This window comes from Ursus americanus, chromosome 34 (genome assembly GCF_024610735.1).
Source record: "Ursus americanus isolate L20-20 chromosome 34, mUrsAme1.1.p, whole genome shotgun sequence".
Lineage (NCBI taxonomy): Eukaryota > Metazoa > Chordata > Mammalia > Carnivora > Ursidae > Ursus > Ursus americanus.
Window position 1 is genome coordinate 15801599 of NC_142160.1, and position 25336 is coordinate 15826934.

General features: G+C 40.5%; 1 protein-coding gene across 1 annotated transcript; it reads right to left on the minus strand.

Annotated features, from left to right (window-relative positions):
• Positions 1 to 208: 208 nt before the first annotated feature.
• On the minus strand, positions 209 to 11404 carry C34H9orf40 (chromosome 34 C9orf40 homolog). The gene is made up of 2 exons (XM_045781033.2): positions 10554 to 11404; positions 209 to 5977 (listed from the first exon to the last, which is right to left on the minus strand). Exons 1-2 carry the CDS (start codon positions 10980 to 10982, stop codon positions 5819 to 5821), a joined length of 588 nt encoding a protein of 195 aa, XP_045636989.1. The 5' UTR covers positions 10983 to 11404; the 3' UTR covers positions 209 to 5818.
• Between the last annotated feature and the right edge of the window lie 13932 nt (positions 11405 to 25336).

Genomic DNA, 25336 nt, shown 5'->3' on the forward strand with positions numbered 1-25336 from the left:
ATATAGAATAATAGATTCTTGTTTAAAATTTGAGATAATTAAGCAGAAATCTTTTTTATGTTCATATATATTTTTTCTTTTCTAAACTATTTTTCTATGTCTATTACCCAGTTATTATAGTTTATAATGAATTTGTATGAGTTATAAATAAAGAAGAAATTATATGTGTATCTGCCCATTGGTGCAGAAGAAAAACAGTAGAACAAACCAGAAACTAATGGAATTGTTTATTTACAGGGGGGAGGGGTATGGGGAACAAAATAGGAAAAACAGGAGAATGAAAATGGGGGAGAACAGTTAGGGTGAGTAACACATCTCTGATTAAACATTTTTATATAGTTCTGATTCATAGAACCATGTGAATGTTTTACAAACTTAAAAAAAAACATAGATGGGGAATCAAAACTGATATAGAAACAAAAACAAATGAATCCAAGAGTATTACAATAACATAACCATTCTGAAGGGAAGGATGGAAAAGAAAGAACCAACCTAAGTAACTTTAGAAAACAATGTTAATTGAGTATCCAAAGACTAAACACAAAAGAAGGATATACAGATATTCTACTCCAACTAGCAGGCCTGTTTGGAATAGTAGTATTGGTTGGCAGTTTCTAAATTGTGTTATGTGTATTTGAGGATTGAAGAAATAAATAAAGGATATGAAGTCTAGTTTTCAAAGGAATTAAAAATAAGAAGGGAATTTATAATGAACACTGTGGTGTTGGAGTGGGATTGGAAGTATCACTATGAACTCTTTTTTAAAGTATATATACAGATATAGACACAAGTATATTGATAAATGAAGAAATACATATAGTTGTATACACATATATTTTGTAGTTCTGTCAGCTGAGAGGATCTAGAAGCAGTGATACTCAGTACAATGGGTAGATCTTGCACCCTGATCTTCGTTTCTAAGTACCATTCTCTAGTAAAAGAACCAGGGCTGTTTGGAGAAATGATTCCAAGACTAGAGTGGAAATATTACAAGAGAACTGTTTGTGCCAAAACACCTGTGTGAAAAGGTATGGAAATGCTAAAAGTGATAGAGTCTATATAAGTTTTCTATTGCTGCATATTACCACAAACTTAGCAGCTTAAAGCACACACACACACACAACCAACCAATCAATCAATCAGTTTAGTCCAGGAGGTCAAAAGTCCCACTTGACAGGCAAGGTTCTCTGTTTAAGAGTGCCACAAAGCTGAAATCAAGGTGCCAGCCAGGCTGTGTTCCTCTCTGAAGAATCCACTTCCATGTTCACTCAAGTTGTTGGCTAAATTCAGATCCTTGAGTTGTAGGACTGAGGTCCCTGTTTCCTTGCTGGCTGGCTGCCAGGGCTCACTCTCAGCCTCTGGAGGCTGTTCTCAGGTTCTTGTCACATGACTCCCTGCATCTTCAAAGCCAGAATTGTTCTTATATTGAATCCCTCTCACATTTTGCACTGACTTCTTCTGTCTCTGAGCTCTCCCCCATATTTAAAGGGCTCATGTGATTAAGTCATACCACATAGATCATTTCATGTTATGATCAACTGGTTTGGGACTTTAATTACATCTGCAAAATTTCTCACAGTAGTACCTAAATCAGTGTTTGATCAAATGACTGGATGATACACTGTGGTCTGGCAATCTTGGGGCCCATTTTAGAATTCTACAACAGGGCTGTATCAAAAAGACACAAAATACAGCAACCAATAAACAGAAATTGCTAGAATCCTATCATTCTGGTCTGTGGACGCCAGGTAATTGTTGCAATTCTTTAAAAGTAATCTTAATGTTTGCCTCAGTTTCAGGTATTGTCAGAGATCACTAATAGTCTATCTACCTATCAGGAAGATGGCAAAAATGTGCATTTCATGTACTATAAGGAAGAGATACATGTATTTAGTGCCCACTATGGGTTCTGCACAACCATCATGTCATTTCATCCCCACTGTGCTCCTCTGAGGTGGTTATTAGTGTCCCCATTCTCTGAAGAGGATGCCAAGGCTCAAATTGTTCAGTGAAAATCACAGCATTGCACAGGTGGCACAATTTCCATACATTAACCTTGTAAATGCAAAGTGCACTGCCAATGTTAACCAGTACTCACACAATAAATAACATGTTAAAAAAAAGAGGAAGGGCACAAGAGCCAACTGAGAGGGCCTCCCAATGGCTAAATCTGTTGCAATAATTTGTACAACAAAATTATGATAGCAACTCATTGTAATTCATAGTATAAAATATATGCCTGTTAATCTATACTGTTATAAATCACTGAATAAAAAATGGGGGTGAAAGGAAAGCTCTTGCTTTACAGAATTCCAGTGAATAGATGTAGGAGGGATAATGGAAATAGAAAGTTACTATTTCACACATACCAGAGCAATAAACATTTCATGGAAGAATCATCAACATACCCTAAAATTCACGGGCAGAATATGACGAGAAATGAGATATTCACATGGTCTCAACGTATATTCCAGAAGATAATTATTATGTAGAAGAAAATATTAACTTTATAATAGAGAAACCTGGCCAACACCACGTTAACCAACTAATTGAAGTTACAATCACCAATGACAAGACAAGTTGACATCCAGTGCCCTCTGGTGTAATGCACTGAGGATACATCACTTCTATGGAGTTCTTAACCAAAAATGCATAATTATGAGAAACAGCAGCCAAACCAAAATTGAGGGCTACCCTATGAAACAAGTGATCAGTACTCTACAAAAAGTACTAAGGTCATGAAAGGCAGGAATTGATTTAAAGGAGACTGAGGAGATACTACAACTAAATACAAAATGCGACCCTGGATTGAATCCTGGGCCAGAAAAAGGATGTTAGTGAGACGACGGTAAAATTTTAAAAGGCTATATATTTTGTATATTTTTTGACATATCCTTTAAGAGTTGCCGGAAGTCACTCTTTCCATGTCCTCATAATAGCATTATAGAATTATATTAACATTAATGTCCTCATTTTCATAATCATACTGTGCTAATAATGTAAGATGCTATATTAGGGAACCTGGGTGAAGTGTATACAACTTAAAAAGAAATTCTTTTAAATTTCCATCTTAATTTATCCACCATGCAATTTTGCCAAATTATCTTGAGGTTTACTTACTATTTTTTCTAAAAGGATGGAATTATTTCAAATCTCTCTCCACACACACACACACACACGTATGTATACATATATATACATCTTCATATATTCATATTCTACATATTAAACGTATTTAAATGTTTATACTATATATACAACTACATAAAAAAGTTCAGCCTTCAACATATTGATAGCAAATATTTTCCCTGAATCTTTGCCTTACAGTTTTGTATGCTATTTGACACATAATGCTCAAAAAAATTGTCAGTTATTTTTTTCAGGTAAGCTTTAACACTGATGGTGGGGCTTGCACTCACAACCCTGAGCTCAAGAGTTGCATAGCTCTACCAACTGAGCCAGCCAGGAACCCCTGGTCTGAGCCACTCTTTGAATCTCCTATTCACTTACCTGCAATGTAGTATCCTATGAATTTCTCATTAAAGTAAATGACCACCTCCTATAGTTCATTAGGTGGACATGTCTTAGCTTTTACATTATTGTTTCCAGTGTTTACTATTTCCAGTGTTTTACTATTTGATCTCTATGACACATCTTTTGTATGCACATCTTTGGTAAAATGCCTAGCTTTCTGTTATGTTCCTAGAAAATGGTTGCCATTACCTTCCCATCAATAGAGAACACTTATTAATTCGGTCATGCAATTTTTATTGACTATCTACTATGTGACAGGCACTGTTCTGGGCAGTAGGAAGAGCAGTGACGGGGTCCAAAAACGGACCCCTTCCTACCCTCAGGTCAAAGAGAAGGGGGAAGAAAGTTAACCATTTTCTTTTTTTTCCACAGCAATTTAACTGCTTCCCCCACTTGCTTGCCATCTTCGCTATTTCAATTCTAATTCTTATCCTGAAATTTCTAGTGGCAACTTAACGTGGAATTAAGTATAACTACAAAAAACACATTTATTCTATTTTTTTTAACCTACAATAAGGTTATTATGAGAATTAAACAAGATGAAGATAAAGTACTTAGTACACTGCTTGACAATAAACATAGCCTCTCTGAGGTAGATACTATTTATTGTTTCTCATTTTACAATTAAGGAACCTGGGGCTCAAAGATGAAAAATAACTTGCTTAATGTTACATAGGTAGAAAGTGGCAGTACAAGCCTTTGGATCATGTCTGACATCAAAGCCTTAATTCTTAACCACAGTACATGTCTTTTGTTCTAGAATATTCTCATTAATGTCAATCCATACTTAAATCCTACAGGTATACACAAAACATTGGTTTGTTTGTTTGTTTTTCTTTTTCATTGGCATTTATCACCCTTTCTGAATTTTGGATCTACTGTCATTAACAAAAAATATACAAGGAAAAGTTACTCGATTACAAAGCCAACATTCTAGATGTAGTACAAAAGTTAATTACCTTAATCATTGATAACTCAACTCAAACACAAACTGCTTATTTTATTTTCTTAACAATGAAATAGTAATAACACAATAACTTACTTGTAACAAAGCCACCGAAAGAGCAAAATAAAAACAAAGCTAATGAAGAGGAGTTGCTTCATCTCAAATTAGTTACCTCCTTTAAACAGGAAAAACTACCATTACTCTGGTGGTTCTCAAAGTTGTCGCACATTAGGATTGGGGAAAAGGAGGACTGGTGCTTAAAAAAATAGCTATACCCAAGGCCCATCTCAATTAAATGGGAATCTCTCCAGTGGGGCTCAGACAAGGATTTCTGAAGTGTTGTCTGTGTTGAGAACAAGTCTAAAGTAATGAGCAATAAAAACCATGCCCTCGGAACAATTCAAAACCAAGAAATTTAGAAATACAACTAAATTTCTTTCTTCTTGGGGCGCCTGGGTGGCACAGCGGTTAAGCATCTGTCTTCGGCTCAGGGCGTGATCCCGGCGTTCTGGGATCGAGCCCCACATCAGGCTCTTCTGCTATGAGCCTGCTTCTTCCTCTCCCACTCCCCCTGCTTGTGTTCCCTCTCTCACTGGCTGTCTCTATCTCTGTCGAATGAATAAATAAATAAAATCTTTAAAAAAAAAAAAATTTCTTTCTTCTTATCCCAGGAAAAGGGGGAGGGAAGCACCTATTTGCTCCTCATTGTTCTTTATCCATTTATGATTCCCCAAAGTAGAGTTAAACAAGTATCAAACATTGGAAGCTATGCAAACATGCTACCCAAATTGAAATTCTCACTACTTTACACTTAGAAAGTTCTTTTAGAACTATACTACCTTTAAGAATCCCCCACATTTTAAGTTTGCATAGATGTTTCAGTCGGCTAGCTGTTCAACTAAGAAGAGTCAATACAATGTACTAGAAAGCATTTTATTAATAAGAGTTATTATAAAACAATATCCATTTCATGTACCACAAATTAACTTTTTGGTACAGAGGAGTATTTGCGTGTTCTCCACCTACTTCTAAAACTGCCAGAATTCCTTTTTATAAGATAAGTATTTTCAAATTGAAGAGTCTAAACATAGATTTTTCTTTACGAGTACATATATAAAATACTTCCCCTGTAACTGCACTATATCCTTGACAAATCCCTTCGGGGAGTTTCAGTAGTGACTGTAGGCATCTATCTTTAAAACAGCTTTTCCTCATTTTTCAGGTTTGGGAATGCAATCACATCAAGTATGGAAAGTAACTTTTCTGCTTAAGAATAGGTTAATTCACTTAAGAGATGTCTCCTCGAATTCAGAAAAACCTATTCTTCAGCTCCTTCTGTCAGGACTCCATGTCAATCTCAACCACTTCATTCTTGCCCTGAAGTGTTGCTTCGGCCGGGCTGTCTTCAATGACATCTTCGATGTCTGCCAGATCGATAGGTGGTAAAGGGTTCCTCCAGTACTGGAAGGTGTTGTACTGCCAAAATTCTTCATTGAGCTTTAGGGAAAAAAAGCAAGATGAAAGTACATCAACAGTTTGTAGAAAGTTACTTTTGTTTTTTAGGAAACAAATTTTCTTGTTTTAAAAAGCAAACTCACGTTAAGATTTTGTGGTCTTTTACTTTGCATCTTCAACAAATACACCTTTAAATTCTGCCTAATCAAAGTGCTTCATGGACTCAGTCAAATCTGTGCATTTTCATATTCATGGATTTGTGAAAATATTGTTAGTAGTTTAAATTTAAAAGAATTTCTTCCAAGAGCGTCTCTTCTTGATAATTTTCTTCTATTTTTCAACCAAAGAAAATGTTGGAAAATGGTCTTAATTTTTTTTTTTTTTTTTTACCTTTCAGTGAGGAAAACAATTTATTTAAGAAATACACACATACCATAAAACTTATTTTTGATCTTCCCCCTAAGGTTTGGTATTTTAAGGGATTCACTTTACATAGGCTAAAATATTTTGACACCTTGCCAAAAAATTTTAGGCTGTAAACATGTTAAATATCAAGAAAATCTTAAACTGATAATTATATTAAACATACAAGATTTGGTACACAGAAGGACTTTTAAATCAGTATACTAACACTGATAAATCCAAGTTGAGTACTGGCCCCTTTAAAATTCAACAGATTCCTCTGAATGGCTATAATATTGTTCCAAGTTATTATGAAGTGAAGCTGATGTTCCAATGAAGTTCAAAATTGGCACAGAATTTCAAAAGCATCCCAAAAATACTTTGTGCAAGGAAGCAGCCCTAGAATTATTTACAGGATTCCAAGGTGACCGGTCTGAAGGTTAACACCCTACCCAGATGAGTATTTATATATCTGTTCTACTAGGTTGTGTTTTCACTTTAGGCTAATACTTGCTGTAACACCACTATCCAAAAGAAATATAATGAAAGCCACATACGTAATTTTAAAAAAGTAAAAAAGAAACAGATGGAATTACTCTTAACAATATTTTATTTGACCTGATATATCCAAAATATTATCATTTCAACATGCAGTCAATATTTTAAAAAATTAATGAGGGGCGCCTGGGTGGCACAGCGGTTAAGCGCCTGCCTTCGGCTCAGGGCGTGATCCCGGCATTATGGGATCGAGCCCCACGTCAGGCTCCTCCGCTAGGAGCCTGCTTCTTCCTCTCCCACTCCCCCTGCTTGTGTTCCCTCTCTCGCTGGCTGTCTCTATCTCTGTCGAATAAATAAATAAAATCTTAAAAAAAAAATTAATGAGATATTTTACATTCTTTTTGTCATACTAAGTTTTCACAATTTGGCAAGTATTTACACTTCCAGCACTGGCCACATTTCAGTGCTCAATAGCCACATGTTGCTAGTTACTTTACTGGACCACACAAGCCTATTAGGAAATCTCAGTAGGAAGTACACTGAGTGCCTTAGACACTGAGGCTTAGAGAACTAAGAGTGTCTTCAGAATTTCTTGACGCAGGGATAAAAAATGCAGTAATTCAAATGATGCCCCCCCCAATTCATTTTGATAAACAAAGAGTTAAAAACAGGGGTCTGTATCTCTGCCTTTTGGAAAAAATCTGTTCCAATTACCTACTTACAAACATGGGCCCAAAAAAAGATCCTTTAATGACATCAGTGTAACCTAGTAGCTAAGAGCACAAACTTTGCCACCAGATAAACCTGGGTTTGCATGATAACTCCACCAACTAACTCTGATCTTTCTGTTTCCTCATCGGTAAAACACAGGGCTCTTTTTTTTAATATATTTCTATTTATTTATTTATTTATTTATTTATTTATTTGCAGACGGGTGGGGGGTTGGGGGGAGATAGAGAATCTTAAGCAGGCTTCATGCCCAGCACAGAACCCAACTCAGGCCTTGATCTCACAACCCTAATATCATGACCTGAGCGAAAATCAAGAGTCCGATGCTTAAAGGACTGAGCCCCCCAGGCGCCCCCCAGACTCTCTTTCAAATTAAGGATTAGTACTGAAATTGCTCAATACTGCTAGATATTATATCCCAGGAAACCCATGAATCATTCATTACTTTTTTCTTAGGAACAGAAAAAAAAACATTTCTGACTACTTTCCATTAAAAATAGCTAACAGTGAGGGTCAGAAGAGACAAAGCAATGAATCTGCATAAAGTGACACTATCATGAGAAAACACATTAATAAAGTAATACTTTAGTTCTCTGGTTAAAAACACCAAAACAAAACGAAACGAAAAGCAGAAAAAAAGCCAACAACAACAACAAAACCCATCTGAGACAACTCAAAAAATATTCTGAGGTTCTAGGGCAGAAAAAAGGTATCATTATTCTGCCTAAACTGAATTCTCAATGTAGAAAGGACATATCTGAGAAACTTTTTCCTAAATGAGATCCCACGGGTGAGGGTAGGGACTACTCTGAGTGCCAGGTACCAGGGAGACATTTACTGCATGAACTGAAAGGCCTTTTTAACTTCTCCATGTTTTCATCATACTCTGTATCTTGGTAATTCACTGTAAATCCCTTAAAACAAAAAACCTCCATCTTTGGAGGCAGGAAAAGGGGAGCTGGAGAAAACATGTTCCTCTCTTAAATTTGCAGAAGACAAGAAGTTCATGAACAAAACTAACAAAAGGAAGAAACCTGAGGATTCCTGGGCTTTTGCCTAAAGAAAAGAACAGGGACTGTCTTGGTGAGGAAGGTAACCCCTAGAGCCAAGCTTAGTCCTTGCCATGGGCCTGTAGTGACTAGGAAGCAGCTGCCAGAGTCACTGCTGTTAAAGATACCGGTGTGTCTAAGAGATTCTAAGAAGGTATCTGTGTCAGTCCACTAAAAAATTCTCCTTCTTCGCCTACCTACAATTTTCATATTTCCTTATCAATCTGTGGCATGCTGCAGTCAGTATGTTCTGGTAGAAAAGACAAGCCTATATATGGGTGGGGTACCAAAATGGTCTGAAGAGGAAAAGTCTTCAAAGTACACAGTAGTTATCTCCGCATCAAATAGGTCTGGATGACTATCATTCTGGGTTTTTTTTAGGGTCTGCCATAGGCAACACACACGATATAACTGTAAATTCTAATTATTCTGTTTTCAAAACGTTAAGTGCTATCATGCGGTTTTAAATAAGCGGATTCTGAACATCTAAAAGCAATCTGAAGAAAAAAGTCTAAAAAAACCCCTCATGTTTTCTAAATTCCAAGACAACTGGGGGCGTAAATATTTACAATTTTGAATGTCATCCAGAAAAGCTCATCGTTACTGTCCAAAGGTAGTATCTCACAACCACAGAAAAAGCTCGTTCCCAACTATCAAATTCTCATTTTATTGGGGTTTTCACTAAGAAGTCCTGCCAAAGGAACCTCAATTCACTTTTTTCCTAGCAAAGCATTTGGTAAATTCTGCATAAGACACTGAAAACAATGGGAAAATGTGAGACAGATGCTATGATGTAGTGCTTGAAGAGTATGGTGAATCGAGCCCTACGTTTGGTCTTTGTATTCCCAAAGCTTCTGGTAAGTCAATCCAGAACTGCCAAAAAGCAGCCTGAATTCCTCAGACTAGACCGAAGCTGTCCAATAAATATATAATGCCAGCCACAAACATAATTTACATTTTTCTAGTGGTCATACTAAAAAAGTGCAACAGGTAAATTTTCATACATTTTATTCAATCCAGTATCTCCAGTTCTTTCAGTGGGTAATCAATATAAAAATTTCCGAGATCTTCGAAATCTAGAGTATATTTTACACTTACAGCACACCTCCATTTGGACTAGTCACATTTCAAGTTTTCAGTTGTCCCACACAGTTAGTGGCTGCCATATTGAAAGCGCAGATCTAGACAAAATTATATCTTAGGTGCAGAGATGGGGTAGGCTCGTTTCCCAAAGAATAAGAACTCTTATATTATGATCCTAGTATACGCTTTACTTTAGGGTCCAAATTAATTTCCAACAATAATCCTTTTTCATAGAATCCGATCGAACACTGTGAGTTTTTAAATGCCCTTTCCCAAGATAGGGAGAGCCCTTCCTCTCTACCAAAAGTGCTGTACCGTGCCTACAGGCCATCCAATTGATGGCCACCACACTGGTCACCCTCTTTAGAAAGAAGTCTATCCCGAATTCTGGAAGAAATCATCGTTAAGACAAGGAAGGCGCGCTGCACCTTTCTCCATTTGTTGTTGAGCAGACCTATAGCGGTTCACGGTCAAGTCTTCAGAAAGCTCAAGCCTGTCGTTGACCCACACTCCTGCCTCCCTCTTACACAAGACAGGCACTGAAGGTGCAAGCCCACGTCTACCTCACCCGACGGTCTATTTTCCCCTTGTCTAGACAGGTGCTTTCAGCCCACAGGACTCCCCAAACGCTGCCAAGAGGCCAAGGGCTCTGGGGCCCTTCCTGTGTAGCCTGGGAGTCCGAGTCCTTCCTGCAGCAGGGACCCCGGCTTTCCGCCTTTTGGGGCTTCTTGATGAACACCAGTCAAGACGGGGACAATCTGCTCCCTCCCGGGGCGCGCAGTGCTACGTAAAGGTGACCCCCCCGTCCCCTCACCCCGCCCGCCCTCTGGAGAGCTCAGCCAGCCCCCAGCCCCTACCTGGCGCGGTGCTGCCCCCCAGTCTCCCCGCGGGGGCTCTGTGCGCCCCGCCCCGTCGTCGCCACCGCCCCTCGGGGGCCGGGCGCCCCGGGGCTCCTCCCCTGGCCCGCGGGGCCGCACGGGAGGCTGCTGCTGAGGCGGCTCGCCAGTCTCCAGGCCTCGGCCCTCACGCTGCACGCCGCCCGGAACGCTGCTGTCCCGGCTGTCGCGGCGCTTGCTGGGCGAAGCTGAAGGCTCAGTCATAGCCCCCGCGTCGATTTTGCGCTTTCGGGGCAGCTCCGGGACGCCGACGGGCTGCCCGGGATGGGAGGCCCCCGGCGGCGGGATCCAGAACGGCGGCGGCGGCGGCTCTTCGGGGAAGTCACAGAGCAGAAGCCGCTTCCAAGGCACGTGGAACGTCAGCGGCTCGGCCGCACGCCGCTTGGCCATGGGCCCCGGAGCCTCGGGCGGAGCCCGCCCGGCGCGGGAGGCCGAGCGCGGATAACTCCAGGGGCGGAGGGCGGAGGGCGAGGGCGGAGCGCGCGAGGGAGGGCGAGGACCTGCTCGGCGAGCGGGCGGCGGGCAGGTGGGGCGGGCGGAGGGGGCGGGGCGGCCGGGCCCGGCGCAGCCCGCGCGCGCTGCCCTCACTGCACCGGAGGTACTGCCGGACGTTGGGGAGCTACCGCGAAGCGGCGGAGATTCGAACCTGCGCACAAATGTGCGCGCGCGTACTCGCGCCGGCCAGGCGGAGCCTCTGGTTGGTGGAGACTCGCGGGGCGCGCTCCCGAACGCCCCCGCAGCCGGAAGTGCGCGCCCCGGGGGGAGGCGGGAAGGCGGCCGCGGATTTATTAAAGGCCCAGTGGCGTGTTTCCCGAGGGACTGACCTTGTTTCCCCGGGAGTGGGGAGCGGCTGTGCAAATCCCGAGCTTGGTAAAGCGGTGTAGGTTTAAGAGCTTTAGAATGCATTTGTTAATATTCCCTTCCTCGAGTCAGTGGCCTCAGGAATGCTTCCAGGAGGTCAAAATCACCTCCAGGAGGTACAGACTTTGGACAAACTAATGTTGAGAGGCTCTAGCGCCGCATAAAATGATCATTTCAGGCGGACTGGGGGCTGAGGGAAGTCGCTAAAGCCAACACACAAAAACCAAGCAGAACAAAACAAAACCCAACGAAGTGTATGTTTTGCAGTGGCTGTCGTGGAAAGTGAATTGGCACCACATTCTTCGAAGATCTTCTGATTAAAAATTCATTGATGAAGTTGCAGAGGACATGTGCAGCTCACCCAGAATAGCTCATCCCAGAGCCAAGCCTGGAGCACAGCTCTTTCCTTTTCCAACTGAAACCTAAACTTGTTTGGCTCTTAAATTATGTGGGGAGCACACACGGTTCCCGTCTTACTCGGTACGATGATCTGAAGTGAGATTCCAAGACCTTCCTTACAGCAGAATTTGTTATCAGGCAGAGTGAGGGGGATGAGAGCAGTGAATTTACTATAGCTTGTATTTTGATGGTTGATAAAGATAGTATCCAAGTAAACAAAAATGAGGAAGAGAGTTACATGATATTCTAGAGAAAGTGCAAGGAAGATAACTGTACTCTAACTGGTAAGTACTTAATCTGTATTTTATTTACCCCATGCCAAGGTTGTGAGAAGATAGTCAACGACCATACTTAATAGGCACAGAAATATAATAAGTTAGGGTGTTAAATAATAGCTATTCCGCTTGATCTTTCCATTACTTCTCCTTTGAAATTGATAACCTATCAGTCTTAAAGAGCAGATCACACGGATCAGATATGAAGACCTTACTTTTACTTGAAAGGTTTTGAGGGTGTCCTTCCCAAAAATGATAAAAGTGCAGTTTAGCTAACAGAGGTCCAATTCCTTTGTGTTCCCTCACCACAGACTCTCTGTTTTTCTAATTGTGAAATACATCGTATATTCAAAAGGTTGTCTAAGACGCAAAAGAATGAAAACCAGTGCCCAGTTTCATATATAGAATATTACTTGGGCCAGAACATGACAAGGTCCCTACTTTCTTCTCCCACTGCTGCCTTTCTCCCTTTCCTCCATTCCAGGTAATTGCTGTTTTGAATTTTGAATTAACCATCCCCTTGCCTAACTTTGTAATTTTACCATTTGTGTTTGTGTTCCTAAATAACATTTTTAGTTTTGCTGGGTTTTTTTTTTAACACTTTATGGAGCCCTAATTGACATAAAATAAAATGCATATATTCAAAGTGTTTACTTTGCTGAATTTTGACATATGTATATTCCTGTGAACCACAGCCGCAATTAAGATAATACACATCTCCATCACCCGCAAAAGTTTCCACTTGCCCTTTTGTGATTCCTCTTCTCCCCTGGTTCCTTCCAGGGGAATGTAACCACTGCTTTACTTTCTGTCATTATAGATTAGTTTGCATTTTCTAGAGTTTTATATATATGGAATCATAGTATATACTCTTCTTGTTTGGCTTCCTGCAGCATAATTCTTTTGAGATTCATGTTATCACATGTTCATTCCATTTGATTACTCAGTACGTCTCCATTGTGTGGCTGTATCACAATTTGTTTCTCCATTCACCTGTTGATGGACATGTAGGTTGCTTCTAGTTTGGGGCTATATAGATAAAGCTGCTGAGAACATTTGTGTGTAACGCCTCATATGGACATGGGATTTCTTTTCTCTTGGGTACGTAAGGAGTAGAATGGCTGGACCATGTGGTAGGTGTCTTTAACTTTCTAGCAAATGGCCAAACGTGCTTATACCATTTTACCCTCCCATCAGCAGTGTATGAGACCTCCAGTTCCTACACATGCTCTCCGACAGTTGGTGTGGTCAGACTTTATATTTAGCCTTTCTAAATAGGTATCTCATGTATCTTATTACAGTTTTAATTTACATTTCCCTAATGACTAAATCGATGTTGACTAATGATAGTTTATTTGCATCTGTAGCTCTTTTTTTTTTTTTAATTATTTATTCGAGAGAGAAAGAGTGAGAGAGAGATCGTGAGAATAAGGGAGAGGTAGAGGGAGAAGCAGACGCCCCACTGAGTCCTGATGATAGGACTCGATCCCAGGACCCTGAGATCGTGACCTGAGCTGAAGGCAGACTCTTTATTTTTTTTTTTTTTAAGATTTTATTTATTTATTGGACAGAAAGAGACACAGCGAGAGAGGGAACACCAGCAGGGGGAGTGGGAGAGGGAGAAGCAGGCTTCCTGCTGAACAGGGAGCCCGATGTGGGCTCTATCCCATGACCCTGGCATTATGGCCCCAGCCAAAGGCAGATGCTTAACGACTGATCCACCCAGGCACCCTATCTGGATCTCTTATTTGTAAAATGTTCAGATCTTTTGCCCACTTAAAATATTGAGTTCTTTGCTTTCCATTTTCCTTATTTTATATTTTTGTGCATGTAATCGTATTTCATTCATTTATATTAAGTATGGTATTCCATCATGTGAATCTACTCTATTGATAAACATTTGAGTTTTTTTCAGATTTTTGCAGTTAGAAATAGTGTGCAATGACCATACTTGTTCACTTTTTTTTTAATTGAAGTCTAATTGACATGCCGTATCCTCTTTTCAGGTGTACATCATAGTGATTCAATATTTTTATACATTATGAAATGATCCCCAAGATAAGTATAGTTATCATCTGTCACCATACAGAGTTATTACAAAATCATTGACTGTATTCCCTATGCTGTACATTACATTCCCTGATTTCCTTTTTGACCTATGGATTGTGTTAACTTTTCAAGTATCAAAGGTTTTCCTGGGTATCTTTTTTCTTATTGATTTCTAGTTTGCTTCCTTTCTCGTTTAACTCATTGTTTGTGTGATATTAATCCTTTTAAATTTATTGAGATTTATTTTATGACCCAGCTTATGAATTATCATGGTACATGTAACACGTGTTCTTGGAAAGAACAGAACATCCTGCAGGTGTTCGGCGTAGTCCTCTATCAGTGTCACTTAGGCCAAGGCGGTTGGTAATGTTTCTCAGATATTATATGTCTTTACAGATTTGGGGTTCTTTGGTTTTGGGGGGACTTTTTGATCTAAACGTTCTATGAATTGCTAAGAAATAGGTGTTAAAATATCCAGCTAGGACAGATTTTTCTGTTTCTCCTTTTAGTTCTGTCAGTTGTTTTCTTTTTTAAGATTTTATTTATTTATTTGACAGAGAGAGAGAGACAGCCAGCGAGAGAGGGAACACAAGCAGGGGGAGTGGGAGAGGAAGAAGCAGCCTCCCAGTGGAGCAAGGAGCCCGATGCGGGGCTCGATCCCAGGACCCTGGGAACACGTCTTGAGCTGAAGGCAGACGCTTAACGACTGAGCCACCCAGGCACCCCAAGTTCTGTCATTTTTCGTCTATGTATTTTGAAGCTCCATTATTAGACACACATATATTATGATTGTTATGTCTGGATGTATTTGTTCTTATGAAATATCCCTCTTTATCACTGGTAATGCTTTTCATCTTGAAGTCGTCTTTCTTTGCTATAGCAGTTCCAGCCCTCTTATGCTTACCATTTGGACAGTACCTCTTTTTTGCCATCCATTTACTTTCAGTTTATCTGTACCTTTATATTTAATGTTTCTCTTGGAGACAACATGTATAGTTGGATCTTGCTTTTCCGACATTCTGACAGTTTCTGTATTTTAATTGGAATGTGTAGTGCTTTAACACTTGATAGAAATTATTGAGATGACTGGATTTAGGTCTACTCTTTTACTATTTATTTGCTGTCTGTTCTCTTTCTTTTTTTTGACTCTGTTCCTCCTTTCCAGACCTCTTTTGGATTAACTCAGTATTGTTTTGAATTTAATTTTAATTTAATGTATTAAATACCTCTTTGTATGAATTTTCAGTGGTTGCTCTAAGGATTGCAATATACATTTAACTTTCCACAATTTACTTTCAGTTAACACTGTACCACTTAATGTAAAGCAGAAATCTTGCAACCCTTCACTCCCACCCTCAGCCCATCCAGGTGCACTTTTATATTGACTCAATAGGATCTTTTTCCTATCCTATAATTTTGTGTAAGTAACTCTGATTTCTTTCCCTAGCACTTCTTAATGATAATGACTCAACTCATCATTATTAACAGCAAAGCAACAAAGAAGGAAACTTTTCATGTCTTCTTGGTGAAGAAGGGATGCACACTCACAAATATTCTGCTTATCTTAAAATTTGTCTGTTTCAGACAGATTAAAGCCCTACAGCAGCTTAGGGTAGGGAAGTGGTTTAAAATTTTTTTAGCAACTATGAATTTGCCAGACCTTTTACATATCTCATTTAATCCTCAGAACTCCGTGGCAGGTATTACTGCCAGTTTAACAGATAAGCCTCACCCCCAAGCATCAGACCCTTGTCAACTCCTCAATGAGTCCAACCCTGACCACCGTATTTAAAATTTCAACACACTCAGCACTGCCCAAGAGCGCCAACTCTTAAGATTCCCTTTGCCTGATTTTTCCCCCTATAGCAAATACCACCTTCTAATCTATTACATGATTCACGTATTTATTATTCTTATTGTGTCCTTCTCTAGGAAGTAAGCCTCTTGAGGGTAGGGTTCTTTGTGGTTTTTTTCACTTATGATATACTCAAGCACCTAGAACTGTGCCTGGCACGTATCAGGTGCTTGGTACGTATTTGTTGAATTAATGACTATTCATCTTTTTCACTTGGATGTTTCACAGGCATCTCATAGTCTATTTTTGTGTCCCTTGTATCCCATCATTCATCCAACCAGGTACTTATATCAGAAGTATAACTGTACCTTCACAACCTTATGCTCACTCATCATTACTTGAAAAATAGCATTTGTTACGGACCAGGGAAAATTCTAGAGTTACCACAGTAAACAAAACAAAAAGCCCTGTCTTGTGACTCCCCAAGTGAAGCTTATATTGAGGGAGATAGACAGTAAACAAGTACATTTGTCAAGTGCTGAGGAAAAACAAAGCAGAATAAGGATGGGGGACGTTTTATTAGGTGGTCAAGAAGGGTGTCTGAGATAAGGAGACTTTTGAGCAGGGATCCGAAGAAAATCAGGGGTGAGTTTTTATGGTGAGTGATCGTAGGCCGAGGTAATAACAAGTGCAAATGTGCTAAAACAAGATCATGTCTGGCATGAGCTTGTGACAGCAAAAAAGCCAGTGTGGCCTTTTTTCCCTTAGTGTTTTGGCTAGTTTCTGTTGCTGTGATTTCAAGCTCACTAACCTTTTCTTTTCTCAAACCTTTTTTGCTGTTAATCTCATACACTGTATTTTTCATCCCAGACAATGTACTTACCATCTCCGGAAGTTCAGTGTAGGTCTCAAACACATCTCTGTATAACTTTCTGAACACATGGAACAGTTATGCTCACTGGTATAATGGCCTTCGCTGCTAATTGTAACATCTGTGTCTGTTCTAGGTTGGTTTCCATTGATTAATCTTTCTCCTCTCTATGGGTGTTATTTTGTTCTGTGTCTGCATACATGGTAATTTTTTATTGGATACCGGGTACTATGAGTTTACTTGGTGCTTCTTGCTCTGGCCTTCGGTGGTTACATGCACTGATCGGTACTCTGTAGATCAGTGTTCTGGGTGGGGGGGGGACTCTGCTCTGATCTCCAGAGTGCCCTCAGTTTGTCATTGCCTCCTCGCAGGTAATCTGTGCTGCAGACTCTAGTGGCCTTGGTTTCCCTGGACTGTCCACATCATGTCCTTAGTTTCCCCTCCATCATTTCCTCACTTTCCCCTCCCAAGGCCTTATTCTGGAGACTCAGGGCAGAGAGTAGGGCTCTCAGCTTGTTTCCTGTCTCTCACTGATCACTGTCCTTTGTTGGTGGTTGTTTTATATATTGTGTCCGGGTTTTGGTTGTTTTAGGTGAGAGGGTAAATATGGTCCATTATTTCATCTTGACTCAAAGCAGAAAATGCCTTTCTGTAAGATTGTACTTCGACTTTAAGGTTACATTGTTGTGTAACTTTTAACTTTGAGATATGCCTGCTTCCTTGTTTGTTGTAGGAAATTATACTTATTCATTATATATGAGTATATTATATGTTAGTATATATTAACATATAGGATATATTAATATATAATATACAAAAGGAAATTCATCAACCTTGTAATATTCAAACCACTATGACATACCTGATTTTATTCTATAAGAACTCAACCAGCATAAAGAAAATTGTATAAATTTTCTTATAGCCTGGAAAAATACCAGTTTTCCTCTTTGTACTACTTAAGGTACAAGTAAATGGTGATTATAGCAGGAAGACTTGAAAAATGAAATACAGATCCTTGATTATATCTGTATATGTTTGATAAGTTGTGTTCTTCCTTCAGGTCTCAGTTCAAATATCATTTCTTTAGGGAAGTCTTCTCTAAGTCAGTACCTCCCTGCTGCTCAGAGTACCCTGTACCTGTCCTTTATAATGGTGACCTCAGTTCTTACAATTAGGTAATTACTTGCGGGCATTGTTGTTTTGTAATTACTTGTTTGACACCTTTCCTCTGCTATGTAAGCTCTGGTGGGAAAAAACAGTAACTTCTGACCTTTGAATCCCCAAGGTCAGGCCTTATTCCTGACACAGTACAGGTTCTCAACAAATGTTTGTGGGGCGAAGGAAAAAGTGAAGACTACACAGTAAGTAGCGAGGCTGGGATACTGACCAGGTCTCTGTTCCTACGCTGTTTCTTCCTTCCCAGGCATCTGTGATAGTGAAGAGCAAAACACAGACCAAAAAACAGAGACATTGCATGTTGCAAAAGATTTTAATGCCGTTTTCAACATCAGCTTGGCCACCATTAAAATGTTTAATAATAGGTTGTATTGGTGAACATAGTGAGAAGATAGCAAGAAACAGATACCTTGTTTTAAAATGTAACCTTTTAAGAGAGCTATCTGTGAGCTAAGATAGCTATCTAGAGCTATCTATCTAAGAGGACATCTGTGAAAATTTTAAAATGCACTGCTCACCCTCAAGAATTTACAGCAGATGTATAAATGTGTCCACTGAGAATGGACACAAAGCAGTATGTACTGGACTATTCACTGTAATATAATGCTGAATAGCGAAAGGTTGAAAACAACCCAGATGTTACTTGTTAGCATTGTGTGTCTATGTGTGTGTGCGTATGGTACATACAGACATGCAGATTTTATCGAAGGAATTCATGTGTATGGATATAGAACAATTGGCAAAACCTATTAAGTCCAAAAAGTAAGGTTCACATGTATATACACACATTTATATGTGCATTTCTTTGGTATTGCAAAAAATATTCCTGGGACGGGACTGTTATCAGTAGTCATTGGGGTGGGGTATTAGGAAACATGGGTAGAGGGCATATGGGACACATCTTTGGGCCACCTCAGATTATCTCCGTGACACTGGTATTTTGTCTGGGTTACAAGTTTCTTTACTATAGGCCAACACTTAAAGTTTCTGGCTTCTTTTATCTTCTGTTGGGAGCCAATTTTCCATGGTTTTTCGCATTTCAGCATATTTTGCAAGCAGAGGTACTGGCTAACTTTATTCTAGATTATCTTTTCAAGGATATATGTACAGTGAACAGGCTTGGAAGATAGAGACTATCTCCTTCTGGAACAAAGGGTAGGTTTATTTACTATCTAGCATAGTATCTTCTCCTAGGGCAAAGTCAGTCACACTTGCTGCTTGCCCATCATAAAAGAGTAAGGTTTCCTAAGCTCAGGGTTCTCCTGTAAGGCAAGCCAATGCTTGTGCAAGTGTCACCTAGCACTATCTTGTGTCACTCTGTGAGATTTGGGTCTCAGGGTACTGTGCAAAATTAATACTCTGTTTAATGCTATTGCTGTGAGTTATAAATTCTCCTTTGACTTTGATGTAGGAGTTTTGTGTCAAAAGTGGCTGTTTTATAAGCTAAGAAATCTGCAGATTTTTTTCCTTTTTGGCAATTGTGGATTAGCACCTCAGTTTGGAATAGTTGGAAGTCTCTTACACAAAGGATGTTTGCACTCATAAGATTTTTTTTCATGTCCTTTCATTGCTCAAGACAAAGATTTGGGGTAAAGCAGGAGACTGGAAAGGACAGACATTGTTTCTTTGTGGGGAGCAGGAGAAGCAAACCCCCTTTGCCTCAGGGGAGGGGTAGGAAAACCTCTTATCCCCAGGACAAGGACAAGGATCCTTAGAGGAAAAGTAAAAGCAAATATCAGGAAATACCTGCTTAAGACCAAATACATGGGGAAGAGGATGGGAATGCTGAGGAAAACCCACTTATGGGTTTTCAACCCTAGGTGACAGAGCCTGCCTAAGACTGAGGCTACATTGAGACAACAAGAATTACCATTTTCCCTACCATGAACCTAGCACAGACTCACAAGGAATAGTAGTCTAGGGGTGGAGGTAGGAGCGCGTAGCAAAAATTCCTCTGTGGCACAGCTGAATGCTGGAGAGGGTGCAATAACACTGGGAAAAACCCTCTGGCATCCTATCCTCTACTCTAAGCACAAGGTTAAAACAAGTTACTGCTAGCAGAGGTTGAAGCCCATGATGCACTGGTGATAAAATGCAAACCCAATTCACCTTCTTGCAAGACTGACTCGGCCTCCCATACCAGCCCACCAGGCGTATATTTAAACCCAGGCATAAATACTGTTTATCTCTGTTTGTTTTGTTGTTTTTCTACACAACAGATGGAATTCAATACCATAAGACTCAGGAAAAAAGCAACAGAGAAAACAAACACGTCAAGAGATGAAGCAGTTAACAGAACTAGACTTAGGTGAGCAGGATATTGGGGTTATCAGTTTTTATCAAACTCCTGTAATATATTCAAGGATATGGTGGAAATGGTGAACAACATGCATTGACGTACAAGGAATGTCAGCAGAGAGTTGGAAATTATAAAGATAAATGGAAATGCTTGAAATAAAAAGCATAACAGGTGGAAATTCTTAACAGGCTCATTATTAGAATGGACACACTTGAGGAAAGATTCAAGTAACTTGAAGATAAGGAAACAGAGGAGACAAAAAGAAAATAAAAATTGTAAAAACTAAATAAGAACAAAAAACAAACACCCAAACACAGCATCCAGGAATTGTGGGACAAGAACAAGCCATCCAATGTACATGCAATAGAAGTTCCAGAAAGAGAGAAGAGGGCAGAAGGAACAATTGAAGAGATAAGATTTTTCAGAAATAGTAACATCAACCACACAGATAAGACAAACAGGATAAATTCCAAAAGCAAACCAAACCACACATGCATAGACACATCATAGTCAAACCACTGAAAACTGAAAGCAACCAGATTAAAAAGAAACATTCAGAGAGACAAAAATAAGAATTACAGCAGAGTACTCATCTAAACAATGGTGGTCTTTAAAGAATAAAAGTCAACCCAGAATTCTGTATTCAGCAAATCTTGTACAAAATAAAACTTGAGATAAAGGATTTTTCACACAGCATCTAAGAGAATGCATTGCCAGCAGACCTGCTTGGAGAAACAAGGGAAGTTCTTCAGGTGCAAGTGTGCTTACCGATGGAAACTTTGATGCACACAAAGAAATGAAGAGTTTTGTCACAAATTACCCCAACACTCAATGGCTTACACCAACAAACCTGACCCATTTTCTCAGTCTGTGGGTCAGGAATTGAACATCAGCTTAGCTGGGTCATTTAGGGTTGCTGACCAGGGTTGCACATGTGGTTGCAGTCAAGATGGTGGCTGGGGCCTCATCAGAAGGCTCGCCTAGAGCCGGGGGACCCACTTCCAAGCTCATTCTACACATGTAACTGTTTAGAGAAGGCCTTATTTCTTCACCACGTGGAATTCTCCATAGGTTATTTGAATGTCCTCATGACATGTCTTCTTGTCTCCCCTAATGCAAGTGATCTGAGAGAAGAATGGAAGCTACAGTGTCTTTCATGACTTGCAAAAATTTTTACATTCTTGGCAATTGTGGGTTACCATTCTCAGTTTGGAATAGCTGGAGTGTCAGACACAAGGGATGTTTGCACTCACAAGATTTGGTTTTTCTCATGGCCTTCCATTGGGTGCTCAAGAGAAAGACTTGGAGCGGGTCAGGAGGCTGGAAGGCCTCTGGGCTTACAGGATGACATACAGTATAGCTGCCACCGAGTGGGGCTCACGTAAGTCACACGTTTCTACCTCTGTCCATTAGAAGTGAGTCACTATAGCCCACTTCGAGAGGGAGGGGAGTGAGGCTATACCAAAGGGAGGAGTATCAGAATCTGTAGAGATATTTTTAAAGCACCTCAGAAACTATAAAAAATGAAGATAAATAAAAAATATATTTGTTATTTTTATTGCTTCGAAAGAATTAAGTTAAAGCAAAAATAGTAACCATGTATTCTGGGGTTTATTACGCACATTAAAGTAAAATGTGACAATAGCATGAATGCTGGAAGAGAGGAATTGGAAGTATATTGTTAAGAGTGGTAATTCTTACAACTATACATTCATTCAGTGGTATAATACTTTGAAGGTGGACTGTGACAAGCTAACAATATATCTTGGACACCCTAGGAAAACCACTGAAACTTCTTTTTATAAAGAGCTGTAACTGATAAGCCAGTAGTGGAGATGAAATCAATAGTCCAGAAATAAGTGAGAAAAGAGGAAAAAAGGAAGAAATGGAACAAGTAGAAAACTAGCAAAATGGTAGGTTTAAACTCACCCATGTGAATAATTACTTTAAAATGTAAACGGTTTAAATCCCCAATTACAAGATATTTTAAAAAAATGAATAAAAAGGCAGGACCTAGGTATATACTGTCAATAAGAAGCCCACTTTAGAGATAAATCAGAAAGTTTAAAAATAGGATTTTTTTTAAATGCTTGCAAAAACTGGCACGCTTCAGACAAGGTCTGTAGTTCAGTAACAGTGTCATACCAATGTCCATTTCGTGGTTTTGATTACTGTCTTAACAGTTACGTGAAATGTTATTTTGGGGTGAAAGCTGGGTGAAGGGCACACAGGAACTCTACTTTTGTGTAACTTCTCCTGTCTTCTGTCAGCGTGCGTGAAACTAATAGACTAACTTACTCACTTGTCAACAGGGTAAGACCAAAACCCAGACTCAACAGTTTAGTTGACAAGTCTGGATGCTGACAGATGTGGCACTCCAGATTTGGAAGGACAAGGTCCTACAGGCCAGTTCAGGAATATGAGACTTGCTAGGATACATCAGCAATGCTCTTGCCTACATGGTTAATGTGGCAGGAACGGAATGAGACCCCTCACATCCTGTTAATGATGTTGAACAGCTAGAGGTGGGCTTGAGATAAGTCACCCAAATGGCACCCGAATCTGCTCACTCTTCCTGGCAGGAAGAGATAGGGATGTTATCACCATAGAGCAGCAAGCCCTGTGGCCCCAGCCAGAAGGCAATAAGGCTAGGGCTGCTAAGGAAAGAGTCCTCAACTGAGATTGTCAGCAATGAGGAATCTGCTATTCAATACAGAGCTTTGGGTGACCTGAAAACAGAAGTCCATTTGGTTGAACCGAGTGTAGGTGGCCACTCGAAAGTGAGGAAGAAGCCTTGCCAACTAGTGCAAAGTCTTGCCACAGCCAAATGTGGCTGGCAGTGAAGTTGGGGCTCTGGGTGCCAGGGTGGCCAAAGCTAGACGACTGTGGGCCGCACAGCACAATGGCGCAAGCACAAAGTAGTAAAGGGCCCTGGAGGCTGGACGCCCGCTGGATGCCAGAAGCACACGGGGGAGGAAGCAGCAGCAGTGCTCAGGCACTAACTCTGGAGTCAGAGGTCAATGGAGAAAATCAGGTTTCCCTCCAACCACTTTCTCCCACTGTCTCCATGGACTGGCCCCCCCCTGCCTCCCAGCTGGGGGTAACTTGGTCTCCTGGCGGCTGTGCTGTAGCCCCTGATGCACCTGTTAAACTTCCTGGTCTATGATCCTAAAGGGGAAAAAGACACTTGAATTCAACTGATAGTTTGGATAGGGCTTGCAGTGGGAAGGAAGTTGAAATTGTTAGGGGCTCATCTCAGCCAGGGAGAGCTGAGTTGCTAAGTGTTGGAATAGCAGGTGAATACAAGAAGCCAAAATGAAAGTAACAGTCAAACCTCTGATCACTTCAATATACAAGAGGCTAAACCAGACAAACCGTAGGTACCTCCCGGCTCCATTTTCTCCCATGAACAGCACACCAGTCAGGGGTCAGGTGGGTCTGCACAGACGTGGTAGTGGTTTCATTGCTAAGGGAAGTCCAGAAAGGCTCCTGTAAGCTTGCAGACCTGTTGTGTGGGGTGAAAGAGGAGGAGGGCCTAAGAGTGGGAAAAGTATTGAGTCAGAGTGTAGAAATGTGTCTTTTAAGTTTACCCCTTTCCCTCCTCCTGTAAGCAGGTCTCAGCAGAGGCACCTGAGGAAGGCTTCTCCCAAAGCCCCTGACAAAGAGGCACTGGGCTAAGACTGAAACTATGAATAAGAGCCCTGAGTTCTTGACTGCAAGTCCCACTAGAGACTGCAGTGCAGCAAGTCTGGTCCGGGGAGGCCAGCTTTGTTCCATGAACCTGCCAGGTAAAGCCTTTTGTGATTACCTATGTTCAGGCCTGGGGGAAAAAAAAAATCACACAGTTGTGTTTTTTTGTTTGTTTGTTTTTTGTTCTTTAACCAAGGAGTCAGGCACCTCAAAAATAACCTCTCACTGAGGCCCTTTGGGCCAATTCAATACATGTATCATGGATCCAATGTATTATTTGCCTGTACTTTTCCTTCCAATGAAGTGTCACATTCAAGGGCTGTCCCTTTCTGGGTGGTCCAGCAGAAATGATATTGAACTGGCAGGAGAGAAACCACAGCTTCAAAGACTTTAATGGCTGCCTAAATTCTCACAGGCCATAGCCAGGTACTACCATAGAATCCACTGCCTGACCATCACCAAAGCATCTTTGTACAACAGAAGAAGTTATTAATCTATTACTAAGCTTTTGAGACTGGATGCCTCTTTGGTTTGACATTCTGCTTTGGAGGTGGGTCAATTTGGACTTGACGACTAACAAGGTGAAAAGGACCCAACGAGCCTTCCAAGTCAAAACAAATAGCATATTCAGGAGTGTAGCTGGCCTGGCCCTAGCAGCTTTTTGGTGCTAAGAGAAAATGGCAGCTATTCCTTGGGGGTAAACTTTATGCCTCACTCTGCCACCTAGAGCAAAGCCACTGGTTCAGTGGGGTCTTGACTCACAGACATTACCTGAACTCCTGGGCCTAGATCCCTGGTTGGCTAAGTTAAAACCTAGTGGGGTCCAATGGGCTGCAGCCATTCAGCCTCAGCGCCAGTCGGGTAAAACCAGAAACAGATATGGTCCTTCCTTTCAGTGGCCAGAACTCAAAGTACTGGCCAGTCCTCCCCTAGATGAAGCTCAGTACATTTTTACTAACTTCTGGACTGTTGCCAGTGACCTGTCTGGTATGCCAGCTGAAAACCTACAGCTGAAGATTAAAGATCCCTCTCTTCGGGCATTATACCTACATAAATTGCCCAACTTCCATAGTAGTTAAAGAAATGAATATTAAAATTAGATACTTTTTCCTATCATATTGACAAAAATGACAAGTTTAGCAAAATCCAGAACTGGCCAGAGAATGGATACAGAGTTATTCCAAAACAGTGGCATGTAAAAAGTTCATCATTTTGAAAGGCAATCTGACTAAAAATGCACAAACACCCTGGCTGAATGACTCTACTTCTATCTATCTACTGAAGAGAAATAACATGTAAGAGTCGGGTACTAGCATGTTTTCTAAAAGT

What these genes read in the sequence shown, in the direction of transcription:
- C34H9orf40 (XM_045781033.2), bottom strand. Translation starts at nt 10,982, where the DNA reads ATGGCCAAGCGGCGTGCGGCCGAGCCGCTGACGTTCCACGTGCCTTGG. An exon ending in GGGGGGCAGCACCGCGCCAG is followed by an intron (nt 5,978 to 10,553) that starts GTAGGGGCTGGG and finishes TTTTCCCTAAAG; the next exon opens with CTCAATGAAGAATTTTGGCA.